The sequence below is a fragment of the Daphnia pulicaria genome, chromosome 2, assembly GCF_021234035.1.
Source record: "Daphnia pulicaria isolate SC F1-1A chromosome 2, SC_F0-13Bv2, whole genome shotgun sequence".
Taxonomy (NCBI): Eukaryota; Metazoa; Arthropoda; class Branchiopoda; order Diplostraca; family Daphniidae; genus Daphnia; species Daphnia pulicaria.
This window is the reverse complement of record NC_060914.1, coordinates 1895770-1910312: the sequence shown is the minus strand read 5'-3', so window position 1 is coordinate 1910312 and position 14543 is coordinate 1895770. Positions and strand designations below refer to the sequence as shown.

Here is a 14543-nt window from a genome sequence, read left to right as displayed (position 1 = left end):
AGAGAGAGATGCACTGTGTGTCAACAATTACGATCCTCGAGGGGGAGGACTCGGTTATATAATTCCTTGTCGTTCGGTTGATTCGTTTTTATATCTCTTCCACTTGACTAACCTAGCTCCTTCTTCTATCGTATTTCTATATCCATTGGTATATAAGAAAAATCAACACGTGTGGATAGTACAACATCATAAAAAGAAATAAAGGCGATAGTAGTAGTACTATATTTATACTGCAGTTAGAATTAAGATAGAGCCTCTGATTTTTATGTAGTGTATACTAGGAATACAAGAAAATAAGGTTTTTTCTTATTTTTTTGACTCCGGAGTCAAAAATATTAAAAAGAGGTCGACATTGCTGGTGCTACCGCTGGGGGGTGGGGTCGAGTCTATTTTCTTTTTGGAACTTGGTATTTCGAGTGAAAAGAAGTCGAAGAAGAAGAAGTTAAGTGTGAAGGTGGCAAACGAGCCGAGAGAGAGAGAGAGTCCAAATGGGAGGGAGGTTTTCGTTGTTGTCTGTTTTGAAAGTCTCTCCTTATGTTATGGGGAGGAAAGAAGAAGGGGCCAGCAGCAAGGAAGGACGCGGACGTCGGTTGTTATGTACCGCTGGTAAATGTGGTAGAAAGAGAGGCAGCACGCATTGACCTTCCCTTCCACCTCCCTCTGGCACCTTCTTCTTATATTTTTTTCCTTTTTTCTTTTCTGCTCTTCTGCGTTCCTTCCTTATTTAATCACCTCTTTGCCATCTAATCTCCCGCTGGAGATCACACAGAGACTCTATAGACACACCACCAGAAGCAAAAGAAAAAGGTCCCCCCTCTTCTTCTTCTTAGACTATTCTCTTCTTTTTGGCTTGTCGTCTTTTTCTCTCTTCTCTTTTGCCCTCTGGTAGATATCGCCTAGCCTTTTTTCTTCTTCTTCTTCTTCTTCTTCTTCTTCTTCTTCTTCTTCTTCTTCTTCTTCTTCTTCTTCCTTTCGTAGTTTTTTCTTTTGATTATATGAAGAGCCTAGCGCACCGGCAGGCGCAGAGACGAGGTACGTCGGAGAGCCAAAGGGCCAACGTCACACACATAGTACAAAACGGGTTTATTTTCCATCTTAAAAAGACATGGTCTCTGCTATCCCTCAGGTTACCCCCCATGCCAGCCCCACAGCCCCCCTCCCAACTCTTCATACATTTGTCTATGTGTTGCTGCTGCTGCTGGTTGGGTTCTTTCCATTCAAAACCTTTGGTATTCATCGTCTTGTTTTTCCTTCTTCTTCTTCTTCCTTCTATTCATTCGACTCTTTTCTATCCCTCATTCTCTCACGAAATGTTTTGAAAAGGAGAGGATACTATAGCACACGTATATAAGGGGGAGCTAGCAGAACAGAATTTTTACCTTTATTATTATCATTATTATTAGATTCTTATAAGCTCTTCTCTTTCTATTTTCCTATACTCTCTCCACGGTTCTATTCAGACAAGACAGACAGTATGTATGTGTGTGTGTCTGGGCTCTCTCTTGACTGTGTGGTTGGCCATCTCAGGCCCAGTCATGTCTTCTCATCCATACATGAAGTTGACCTTCTTGCTATAGACCTTCATTCTTCTTCTTCTTTCCCAAGCTTTTCTTATTCGGGTTGCCATGGTTACCATTTATTTGTGGCTCTCCAAAGCGACAAAGACAACCTATTAGAAAAGGGGAGGCATATCAAAATGAGCTCTTGGAAATACTCCTGTGCTCCTGATTTTACCAGGGAAAAGGAAAAAACTGGACACGAAATAATAGCCCAGGCTCTCCGGCGGTATACGTACACAGACAACAACAACAAATTTCCAAGATACAACCCAGCGGGCATGGGGATGGACAATGTACAGCACGTTTCTGCTGCATATTGAATAATATATAAATCCGAACATGGTCATTCACTTTCCCATCTGAAATGCATTAGATGAGAAGAAAAAATAACCTGCCATCCAGCTAGCTGCTAGCAGCCATCACCCCACTCTCTTTTGCATTTGTAGATATCACGTCACATGTTTTCTTGTATAGTTATCCCTTTTTTCTTTATTTGTTATGTGAGGGCTGGATATGTTTATATATACGCTGCTGTGGGTGTGTCCAATGTGTCATGTCCAATACCCATATAAAGCCTATCATACCATATATGCTATTGTGTAGCTATACTCTGACTAGCTGGATGGATGGATATAGACCCGAGACTGGCGGTCGATTCAAATCCAGATTGACGAGATTTAGTTTTACGAATAAAATAAAATAAAAGTTCGTTCTTTTGTGTGATCTGCCTGGATACATGTGCAAAAAAAAAATAAATAAATAAAATGTACATTTTTGGATATTTTGTTGAACGGTTCAAATCAAACAATGGCCTTCTAACAAACAAATCGGACAAATATTTATTTTTCCTCTGCAGCGATGATTTCGCACGAGAAATTTCCAATAGAAATTTAAAAAAGGTTTGATTTAAATACCTTTTTTAAACAAAATAAAATAAATCTCTGGAAGAAAATTGTTTTGACTGACCGATGGGAAATAAAATCCAATATAATCGCTATGGGTATACGCATCAGCCGGCCACTCGGAATAATAACTCTTTTCTTCTTTTTTAGTCCGTCCCTTTCATCTCTCTGACACTTTTCTTTTCCCACGTACAGAATATACATGTATAGGCCTATATAGTAGTGTACACGTCTATAAACTATCCATCCAATTTCACCGTTGCCCCCCGAAAAGATTCTCCCTTTTCTCCCAAGAAAACTTATTTTCTATCTTTTTTTCCTTTTCTTCCAATTTCATTTTTCTAATATACGAAAGATCCCCCATTTTGAACTGCAACAACAAAAAAAGTATTATTAAAAAGAAGTAAGAAAATCATATTTCGTGTAGAAACTGCATCATGTAGTTTTTACTCCGAAAAGTTGGTGCGAATTTGGCTTGACGACGAGTATCTATCCCCACTTTGCTGCTGCTGCGTAGGCTTGACTCGCCCTGTATTTTTCCAATGGTTCCAAGAAGATTTTGTTCAGTTGTTTGGCCTCCGGCTCTCCCTACACACACACGTCACTTGTTCTCATCCGCCCGTTTTCGACTTGCTCTCACTCTTCCGCAGAGACTTGCCGGAGAAAGAGCTCACGTTTCTTTCTCGGCTTCATCTTATTATTATTTCGTGCTAAAGTGCTTTGATAACACGAAAAAACAAAACTAGAAAATTTTCATCATTTCGTGTTTGTCGTTTGCGGGTTATCCCCCCCTGCAAGAAGTGAGGAACCACGTGCCGTCACGAATTTCCTTCTTACCAGCCAAAGTGAATTCGTCTGGCGAACATAAAAGACAAACTGGTTTTTTCGATGAGAATGGACGCATTGCAATCCGTGTCGTAACAACAACAAAAGAAATTGGTCTGCATATTTCGGTGAATCAAAGGAAACAAACAAACAAAACGAGATTGGACAAATATTTGCGCGGGAATAGCACAGCTGCACAGGCAAAGGTATTAAACAGGATGTGAGACAGCGTGATGTGACAATTGTAATTCCCATATATTTCTTCCACACCACTCGCCCGAGTTACGATTCACCAATTAACGAAGAATTTCCTCAACTGTTTTCATTTTCGACCGTAAAAGTCGTTTGTGCATTCATTGGTGTCGATGTGTGTGGTGTTGATTTAGCCAGCAAGTTAACCATCAGTGTGTGAAACCAACCAATTCAATTGTAGAACTCTCTGTGAGCTGTCATCTCGTCTAAAGAAGAAGAAGAACAAGTGAAATGGGGAATGCACGAGAAATCCGGCGGAACAATGAAACGGCCCTGGGTCCGGCACCGTCCGAACCACCTGCTCTACCTCCACGACCTCTGGTCGAGACTATCCCCAACAACACCCGAGTCATCGAAAACCAAGATGCAGGTAATATCTGACCCTTCTTCCATCAAATTCTTTTCTTCTATTCCTCTGATGAAAAGAGAAATTTCCTACCCCCCATCCAAACACACGAAAAGCATTTTAAGGTCTTCCTGTTTAAAAAAAAAAGTCTTCTCATCAACTCACGCCGGTTATAATATAAGAACGTCATTAAATTCTTTTGGGGGGTGCTCATATTCTCGACACGACGACGTGCGTATTGTTCTATTCCGGAAAATGAATATTCTTATTTTTCTTTCTTTTAAAAAAAAACGGGGTGGTGCTGCGTGAGGGTGTGTACTACCCAGCGTGAGCGCACGACTATATAAGAAACATCCGCATATATGTAATCGCACGCGGACCCTATAATAGTATCCTGCGTCTATGAGACTGGGGTATTTCTGCGTGTGACGTCTGATGAGCGTGAAGAATTGAAGACGCCCTGACGAATTCAAAAGGTAAATGAGGTCACGTCTGTAACCCTCCCCCCCTCCTCATTTGATTTTTTCGCTCCACCAAATCTCTTGCACCCACGACCGCCCCAGAAAACAAACAAACGAAAATCACCACAGCCTAGCTCGTTCATTCCGTTTGAAACCAAAAAAGAAAAAGAAAAATCTGTTGAAAAATCTTATTTTAGTTTAGAAAAGGCCAGCAGCTGGCAAAGTTCCACTCTATTCCTCTGTCGAGTTGAAGAAAAAAAACCCCAACCGAAAAATAAGAAATACACATATATCTCTTTTCTCACGCCATTTGGTTTCGTGTTGGAGAGTGAACGACGTGGGGCGAAAGCAAAGAAGATAGAAAAAAAAGGAGATTGGAAAGATTTGGACGAGAACGAGAGTCTGACTGGGAGGAAAAAATAAAGAAGTAAAATGTATAAAAGAAGAAGACTATAAGGGAAAAAAGCGAAAACCTGCCGAAGGGGGAAATATTATAACCAGAAAATTCCACCCGAAAAAATGATGATGATGATGATTCCAGTTTCAGCTAGAACTGTGTGAATGTGTGTGTGATTTAGTTCTCTCAGACTACGACTTGTCGGTTGTAACAAGTTATATATGGTGGATATGGTGCGTCACGCAGCTCTGGCTGATCTTCGATGCGATGACTTGGTCATTCGTCACCGTCGTTTCTCGTCGTTCAATCGCCCCGGTCCCGCGTAGTGCGCGCGCTCGACCGTGTTGCCCAGTCGTTTTTCTCTTTCGTTCACGACGTTATTATATTCCAATGAACAAATCACGCTCCAGCAGCAACGGCCGGCCGCCTCTATTTCAGACGTGGTTGAACGTCTGATGATGGGAAATTTTTCTTTCCTTTAAATCGTCGTCCCGCAATAGTGCTCGCGGGATCCATTTATTTTTTATTTTTTTTGTTTCGTTCAGAAAACCGACCGGACGAACTAATCGCGTCGTCATTTCAAACTCTCCGACGACCGAAACCAAAAAATTTTTCAAAAAATTTTGGCGCCCAAGAAAATATTTTTTGATTCTTCTCAAATGAATAAGAAAAATGAGTTTTTGATCGCTGAACGAAAAAATTTAGCAACTCGGATGGTGTTGCTACTAAACACGCACGTCAAGATGGAAACTGCAGATTGCGGGAGGGGTGTTATATAGAGTTCTCTCTCTCTCTTGTTCGGAAACGGCACCGTTGGGAGCAGCCGAGTTTCGTGTCTCCGATCATTTGTATTTTATTTTTCCTGCTCTCTTGGTCTTCACTTGGGTCCGGTAATTGAGCGCAGTCATGGAACGGCAGCCATGACATGTCCCCAGTGACGCTGACAAATCTTCCCGCAGTGAGAGCAGAGAGAGAGAGTGGCTTTTTGGTCAGACCAAGGACTTTTATTTTTGAGTGCGGTGTGTATAGTACATTAACAACGGAAAAGGAACACACATTAATACACAAGTCCTCCATCAGATAACAACCAGGTAGAGATTAAGGAAAAAAGTTTAGTTCTCTTTTTTTTTGGTTGATCAAAGAGTTAGCTTCATTATATTACGTGGCACATGTCGCAATATGCTAATATGATGAGTCTCTCTCACCTCTGAACTCTGCTGGAAAGACGATAACGAGCTCTCTTGTGGCGCGTTAGATTCTTCATTCTTTGGCTCAATATGGGAATGAGTATAAACCTCCTCCTCCTCTGACTGTATATGGTCTGGATTCATCACCAGAACTCATCTTTTCTCTCTCTCTTGTATGTGATGTTACATGGGCCTCATCAATTTTTCCATTTTTCTTCTATTTACAGCGTCGAACAACAACTGCAATCCTTGCAGCAAAAAATACGTCATGCTCTGTGCCGCTTGCGGCGGACTGGCCATCATCCTGGGCAGCCTCTTTGCCGTCCTCTACGTCGTCCTCCGCTCCTACACCTCGTCGTTGCACTACTTCGAGACGGTGCCCTCCTACGTCGCTTCCGTCTCGGTAAATAACATTTTTCTACTTTACATTTCATTTTCTATCATTTAATTTTCACATTTTTCGTATTTTTAAAAAACAGCTGATCATCACTGGATTGCTGATGCTCTGCTTCGGTTGGCGACGAAACCGCTTCGGATATCTGGTAATTTCGACCTTGCCTCGTCTCTCCAAGCGAAAATGAATTCCCTTATTTATTACCTTATTTGGTCGCTCCATTCCGTCCACATGAGTTGAATTTCCATCTGATCTCATTTGACCGGTCTCACCGGGGGGAGCAGCTCTCTCAGACAGACAAAAAAGATAAAAGTTGGGGGGGTTTCACATCTTTTGTTGCTTATCGACCAACCACCACCAAAAACAGGACTCACTCTCTAAACCATTTTTGCCATTTTCTCATCTTTTTCAAAAGCGTTTGCAAGAGATGGAAGAAAATGAAACGTGTATGCGCCAATGATTTCCTTTTCGTTTTCTTTTTTTTCGGGCGATCCTCCCCCGTCGCGTTCGACGCTCTCACTCGAATTGAATGGAACGCGGGAAAGGTAGGGCAGTTTCTTCGGTACGAAGGCAAGAATAGTTGAGCGCTAAAAAAACCTTCCAGCCAAAAAAGAAACAGCCAACAAAGCAACAACACACACACGACCGTCTTTAACCCACGTCCAAAAAGATACGTCGGTTGATTATCGGCAATTTATGCGTGACCAACTTTTCATTCCCGCCGGGGGTGAACTCGTCGAGAGTCTCTCTCGCGTCTCTATAAGCTCTGAGCTGCTGCTCGTCGAGGTTAACCATAAAACTCTCCAGTCGTCCTCTCTCTCCTTTTAAAAATAAATAAAATAGCAACAAAACTGCACACACACACACACAAATAAAAACATGTTCCATGTTCGTTCGGAGATCGTGAGTCTTTCCTTGATTTCCCTCTTTCTGGTTTTTTGTTGTTCGGGGGGGAGTTTTTGCAAGAGTCGTTTTTCATTTATTTTCAAGGTATTCAACTAACTATATTCTTGGTATTTATTTTTTACCGACTACTCAATTGAACGTTGAAGAAGAATTGAAAGTTTTGAAATGAATTGATGCAGACGGAAAGGTCGAACGTAACTCTGAATAGAAAATTCAAACGAAATGAACTTTTTTTTTAAAAACAAAGTCCATGAGAAACGGGGGAAACAGCCTAGCACAGGGAAACATTTAGATCTAAATCGTGTAGTTTGCCTTCTTCGTATATTATTTGTTTCGCATGACCTTAGCGCAGCAGGAATTTGTGTGTTGACAAAATATGTGAATTTTCAAGCTCCCAGTTCACACGCCACTTCGGGGTTGGCCTTTTTCTTAACTTCTTTTTTTTTTTAAGTTTAGCTTCTGGTTTTTTTTCCCCTTTTTCCTGCATGTCTAATATAGGTGTGGTGTGACCTTTGTTCACACACAGACAGAAAAAGGTGGTGGGTATCCGGTTCTTCTATTAGTCCCGAAATACTCGCACACAGACGAGACTTCCTTCTCGTGCTGGCAGCCCGACAACTTCTTCTTCTTTCTCGAAAATTTTTATTCTTCATCATCATTAGAGACTAGTATACGGCCAAGAGACTCCCCCGGCTTTTGTGTCTTTGACAGTTAATTCCATTTCCCATCATCATCATCGATCTGTGCATGGGGGTCGCCCTCAATTTTCCTCATCTCTCTAATATCTAGCAGAGACACATTTTAAGGATCCATGAGCTCGTCGAATGTATAAGCTCACAAACTTCTATTCTAAAAGCTCTGCAGTCGTTGAGTTTCCCGGAAGAGGATGAACAGAAGTTATTGTTGAATAGTTAAACATGGAAGTTTATATTTAGACTAGACTTAGCTGCATGGGCTTGTACAGCAGCATTATTTTATATATCCCATGTTAGATCCTTTCAATATTTTAAGAGCTGCCTATCAAAAGCCTGAAAAATACTCAAAATCGTGGGTGGTGTATTAGGGCCAAAAGTTTCAGGGGGGGGGGATGGCAAATATGTCAAAGTGGCAAAACAAAATTCGACGACCATATGCCCACAAGTGCATTGTTGTTTTGATGAACGGGCGGAAACGGGCACCATATATACATATTCATCGCCGAATAAAGAAATAACAGAGTTTTTTTCCAAGTGATAAGATATGATAAGCGGTATGCGCAAGTCCCACAATTTTCAAATGATTGAACTGATGCGAGCGAATTACATGTCTAAGAAAACAACAATTGTTCTCTTCCTTTTGCCGATCTTGTTGTTTATTTATTTTTTCTCTTTTTTTATTATTTTCTCCCCTCCCCTTCTTCGTGTGTGTGGTCGGACACGGTTCGTACAGGTGAAATTATGCGGGGCGTGCTGCCTAGTGTGCGCCGTTGTGTGCGTCGTCATCACCGTGACGACGACGGTGGTGCATATGAATCGGCTGCAGACGCTGCGTGAGTGCGTCTACAATGCCCGCGGCCGCTCGTGTACCTGTTTCACAGGTTCGTCCAGTGGAATAGGAGGAGGAGGAGTTGCCAATGTCAACGGCCAGCAACAACCGGCCGGAATCGTTCCTATCATCGATCCGACTCACGATCAAGGTAAATTGTAAAATATACAAATAAAAATTTCGAATCCTTCTTCTTCTTCTTTCCTTCTTCCGTTATTTGTTGGATGTTTCAGAAGACGAAAAAAGAAAGAGAAACTGAGAAACAGACAGGTGACGTAGATGAATCGGATAAAATGAACCAAGAGAAAGAATGGGGAGAAGACTAAATTTGATGTTTTTCCTCTTTTATTTATTTCCTGCCCGTTCTTTCTTCTTCTCACTCGTCAAATATCAAAACTATTTCTTTTTAAAAAATTAGTTTTTATTTTGTTCAACCGTCGAGCGCGTCGGCGGTTGTTGTTGTTGTTTTATAAGCGGCGCGCACAATCGATCGCTCGTTCATCCGACGGTTTCGTTGCGGATCTCTGGTTTCAAGGTTTCCAGTCGTTTGGGTTGAAACAAAAAAAGAAAAAAACGAGTCACGGTTGTTACAGGTTGAAATGCCCATTCACTTTGAAATTGTCTTGACGTTCATTTTCTCTTTCCTTGATCACCAACTCAACTAGAAATACCATTCTATCTCTCCATCATGAGCGACGAAAAATGAATTTCATTTTTCCTTGTAAAATTTCCTTTCATCATCAGCATGCAAATGACAATGAAAACGAGATTTATACTTTTTTTCTCTCGCCAAATTATTATTATTTTAAAAAAAATAACGAAAAACAAAAAAACAATTTCTTTTTCTCTTCTTCCCCTCAAACGATATTATAACGCAGGTAGCGCCAAGTATATCTTCGCCGACACGCCAGACTGCGAAGTCGTTCACGGTGCCCTGTACGCCTGCCTGCGGGCCCTCTTTGGACTTTCGGTCATCGGCATCTTGGTCTCTTTATTCTCCGGAATGCTGGTCTACCAACTCCTCGGGTAAGTTTCTTGATATCATCGCTAAATAGAGACTAAAGAGAGAATGGAAAAATATTATTATATCTGGGCTTCTTTTTTCCCTGGTATAGACTGTTGTTGTTGTTGTTGTTGTCTTAACTATTCAAAAGACACGAAATTTAATGAGAAGATGTCAGAAAAATGTGGTCGACGATTTCCTCTCGGCGGATGTTGAGACATTAATGGTCGGAATCAAGTTTTCTGATGAGAAAAAAGTAAGAGATATGAAATGGAATAGTTGAGATAACAATAGAGTCTTTTCTGGTAACCAGTGACTACCAAAAGTTGAACAACAACAACAAATATTTTGAAATTTAAATGGCAAGAAAATGTGTGGGGCGGTGAATTTGACGTGTCGACTAGTTTGAATGATGGATGCATCCGATTTGGCCTTAATCCTTGTCGACTTATTCTTTGTGTTGTTGTTTTTCTTCTCTCCCCCCCAAACCCATGACAGGCACGAACGGAAGAAAATGTATTGGGAACAGCTGGAACTGAGAAGCCGCGCCCTATTCCGGCGCCATCATCCTCCGCCATGCTGCGGTTGTTGTCAGGACTGTCGCTTCGCTCCGGCCTCCAATAACCCGATGCTGGCCTGGCCAGCCTGGGACGTCCTGGATGACAGGTAATTCGTCAATATCTTCCATTTTTCCTTCTCTTCTCCTGCTCACTCATCCGCCTTCACTATACTCATTCGTACACGAGTCGCTATTCCGCTGCTGTCTATCCCTTTTTTCACCCTTTTTTGTTTCCCGATTGTTTTGACGGATGGCCGTCCCATTTTGGAACACTTGGGACCCCCTTTTCGTGTATACAATGGGTGGGGGAATGATGCGGATGCGGGCCCGCACCTTGAACATTTCTTTCCTTATATAGCGCCTCTACTATCCAGTCTCTATACACCTCTTGATATCCTATTGATTCCCTATAGCTGGATTATTGTCTCGTGAATGGTCCCAGCCATTTGGTTGTTGTTTCCCAAAAAAAGCCAGAGAACAATTCAGCCATTTAATGGAGAGCCAGAAAAAGAAAGAAGATGTCGTCATGAATCGTGGAGAAAACACACACGCCAGGGTCACAAGGTAGCAGCAGCAGCAGCAGCAGCAGCAGCTCTGTTTTGAATTGAGGCTAGCAGGATGCTGCATGGTGTACCTGCGTGTGCTCATTACACTCCCTCCTGCATCATCATCTTCTCCCAGACTCCCGACGTGACCGAGCTGAGGAGAAGATCATCTCTGCCCGTGAATGTGTGACCCACATGGTAATAAACCCAACAGCAACAACAACAACCAAAAAGAAGAAGAAGAAGAAGAAGATTAGGGTCTCTCGGCAAACGCCTGCCGGTGATGATTGTTTTGCTTGGGTTGGTTTTCTAGCGAGTCTGGGACAACTCAGTTCTTCTTTATTTTTTCCATTGTATAAATATATTATCTTTCCATCCTCGCAGGCATTTCCCAGTTCTAAAATTACACTTCTTTTTTCTTATAGGCCGCTGGATGACGTGTTAGCCCCAAAGACAAACGGCGTAGTTCCTAAACAATTTTTTTATCTGATTCAGAATTTTAATATTTGAAAAGAAGCTAAGCAAAATGCGGAAGTGGGGAACAAGAAAAAAAGCTCGTGTTCTTATGAATGGTGTCTGTTGGCAGCAGGGAGGCCGAAGAAAAAGTCCCAAGCGAGTATAACTATAAGAATGGAGATTCAGCAGCCCCAAAAAGTCAAAGAAAGAGCGGAGAAGATTGGTTTAGCTCTACACACGTGTGTATAATGTGTATAAAAATACACCTATACATAGCAGCCCAAAAGAAAAGATTCTTCGACGTAAAGAATGTTTTTGAACTGGAAAATCGGGGCGCGTTGGCTTGAAGGGACCAGTGATGGAACTTTTCTTTGTGTTTGCGGCCAGGCGTTCTTGTTCCATTCCGTGTGTGGAATGGGGGGATGGGATGGCTATCGTCGACGGTGATGAATTTGCTCTGCGATGCTCTTTCGTGATGAGCTGCGCTGCTGGTCTTTTTCCTTCAGCTAAGAGGGCCCCGTGTGTCCGTTATGACGGTTTCAAAGATGGGCAAATACCGAATGAGCCAATCTATAGGGGGCATCGCACCAGCAACGACTCGACAGTTGCTGATGCCCTTGGGTCGCAATTTTCTTTCAAAAACTCGGCTTGATAATGTACGCACGAAAGATCCTGACAGACACGCGTGGAATATTTGTGTGTGTAGGTTTTAGGGTGTGTACAACACACATGCTGTAGAGTACTACTACGGTCAACGATGACAGTCAAGTGAAAACCTCATCGAGAATTTTGTTTATAGAAAAAGAAAAGGACGCGATGGATGGATGGAATTATCCTTCCGTTTTTATTGGCCTTTTTTCTTTTGTTTTGTGGTCGCCGTGTCCGCCGGCTGGTGCGCGCTCTTTTATTAGCGATTAGTTTATTACTTTGGTTTTATTATGCACCTTTTTTTTATTTATTTTTATTCCGTGAGTTTCTCTCTCACGGCTAGAAAACTTGGGACTGCTGCGTGCCAGCAGGGGAATAAAGAATCGACCGCATCGTTTTTGGGAATGGTGGCAATCAGTTCTGTCGACGAGGATATTTTAGCCAGTTGTAATGTTGTTGTTGTTGTTGTGCTGGCCACCGTGAAATAGACGAGTCGCCAAAAAAGAAGAGTACAAAACAGAACCTGCTGGACGTGCTTCCGCTGATGAATTGCGCCATATTAACTGTCTACTCATTTTCTTAAGACTCTCTCTCTCTCCCTGACATTCTTTTCCCGTACTCCCGCAACTATTTACATGTTGAAAGATAATGACGAGTTTTCGGTCTGGCATGTAAAAAAAAAGAAAAAAAGAAATATAATTAACTCTTATATCTGTATAATTACCTAGTCGTTACTGGAGTCTTCACGGCGGCAACTTGTACTCTCCTGGACCGTGTGCCAACGGGACGGGCGGCGCCAGCGGACAGATCAGCTGCGGTGGACAGGCGCACGGCGTCAACTCGGCAAATGGAAATTGCCCAGCTCACCGACGACCAACCGGCAATCCCGGATGGAACTGGCTACCCTGGCGTCCGTCTGTTTCGGATAGCAGTGACGTCAGCAGCACCGTGCGGACCAGGTATACTTACTTACATTTTCATTAGTCGAGCGGTTTTCTCTGGTTTATTGGCTGGAAATTAACATTTTTCTTTTACGATACCAACAGAAGGACAGCGAATGACCCTGGACCCGTCATGATAGGGCCAGATGATCATTACGGCTTCCCATTGAGCAGCAATGGCAGCAATTACCGCTCGCCGCTGGCTTTGACGAATGCTGCTGTAGGAGGAGTAGCCGGGCCGGAGAGAGTGGCCGGATGGGGCCCTCCGCCACCGTATTCCAGGGGCAGTACTAGCGAATTGGGCTCCATATCTGCATCGACCCCCATAGGAAGCCTTTCGCCGGCTCATCGCAGCCCCGTCTCCACCAAAGACCAGCACATCGGACTGGGCTCTTCGCCGACGGCCAGCAGCAGTGCCGTCGGAGGAGGAGGAAGTAAAGACAGTTCGCTGAGAAAGGATCACAGGGCCGCCCCAGGTTTCCCTGTGAACTTACCGTCACGCCAGCAGCAGCAGCAGCAACAAAATAAAAGTATGGCCTCTGGTGTCCATCCTTCCCCAGTCAGCCGGATGAATATGGATCCGCGCCGGATGCCGTGGAGTCCGCAGACGGCTGGTATCAATCCGTCCGTCATCTCTAGCGGTCCGCCGCTGTTGACAGCCAGAAATCTTCCAGCGGCTCACCAAACAGGATCGCCATCTGGTATGTGTTGTCCAACTTGTTTTCCGAGCTAATGCACAGCTGTAACTTGTTGGCAGCTATTTCATTTGTTTTATTTTTCTTTCTTCCCCCCTCCGGGCTGTGTTAAATACCGGTTTGCAGGTAGAAGAGATATGAGCAGCGGTAAATTGGTACCGGAATCTGAACTCTATTTCGCTGATACATCCTCGTATGCCGTCTCGGTGAACCACGACAGCAGCAACTCGTCTGCCATGTATGAGGAAATTCACGGTCACCGATACGACAAAATCCAGCGCCCCGTTGCCAAAGTCACAAGTATCCGTAGCGGCGGCAAGCCCTGCCAGAGATCCAGTTGGGACGGACAGAATCAACGGCCCCCACCCGGTGTCCACTTGGCTGGAGCTGGAGGGCAGCCACGATCGCGACACAGCGCTGACACTGTCAGCAAGGAGAAAATGTTCTCGCCCATCGTCGTGCCCAAGTTCATCAACTGCACCAACACCAACGGCCAGCAGTCGTCGCACTGGGTGCCGCCAGGTCAGCCAGACATGACCGCCGATACCTGTTCATTCGTTCCTTATCGTCGAGCGGCCGTTGTGCCGTCGTCATCTGGCGGCAGCAGCAACGTCAGCGATGCCCGTTTCACCGAAGGAGAAGTCTACGAAAACGTCACCAACTTGGATTTCGACGAGAAGAAACCGCGCACCCTCTCGCCCGACGAAGAAGTGGCCATTCTGACCAGCCAGTTTCACGGAACTATCCCCACGGAAATGGAAGTGGAGTCGACTCAGATGGATTCGGAATCGGAAGACAACGATTCCGTTATGAGGGCCGTCAATGTGTAAAAATAAAATCACCATAAGTTACCTAATCTATAATATTATTTCACTATTTACCGTGCTGTGTGTTGTATGGAGCAGTGCCATTGTATATTAATATACTGTAACTGTACTTGCGC

The 14543-nt window shown here is 43.5% G+C and overlaps 1 protein-coding gene across 1 annotated transcript; it reads left to right on the top strand.

The window, feature by feature from the left end:
* The first annotated feature begins 3042 nt into the window (after positions 1-3042).
* On the top strand, positions 3043-14542 carry LOC124327030. The gene is made up of 9 exons (XM_046785837.1): positions 3043-3908; positions 6157-6332; positions 6409-6471; positions 8658-8904; positions 9632-9779; positions 10255-10422; positions 12693-12923; positions 13011-13606; positions 13727-14542. The coding sequence occupies exons 1-9, from the start codon at positions 3770-3772 to the stop codon at positions 14428-14430; spliced, it is 2472 nt and encodes an 823-aa protein (XP_046641793.1). The 5' UTR covers positions 3043-3769; the 3' UTR covers positions 14431-14542.
* Position 14543: the final 1 nt, after the last annotated feature.

Coding starts and splice junctions, on each gene's coding strand:
- LOC124327030 (XM_046785837.1), top strand. CDS start 3,770: ATGGGGAATGCACGAGAAATCCGGCGGAACAATGAAACGGCCCTGGGT. Junction 6,472..8,657: donor GAAACCGCTTCGGATATCTG/GTAATTTCGACC, acceptor CGGTTCGTACAG/GTGAAATTATGCGGGGCGTG. Junction 8,905..9,631: donor CGATCCGACTCACGATCAAG/GTAAATTGTAAA, acceptor ATTATAACGCAG/GTAGCGCCAAGTATATCTTC.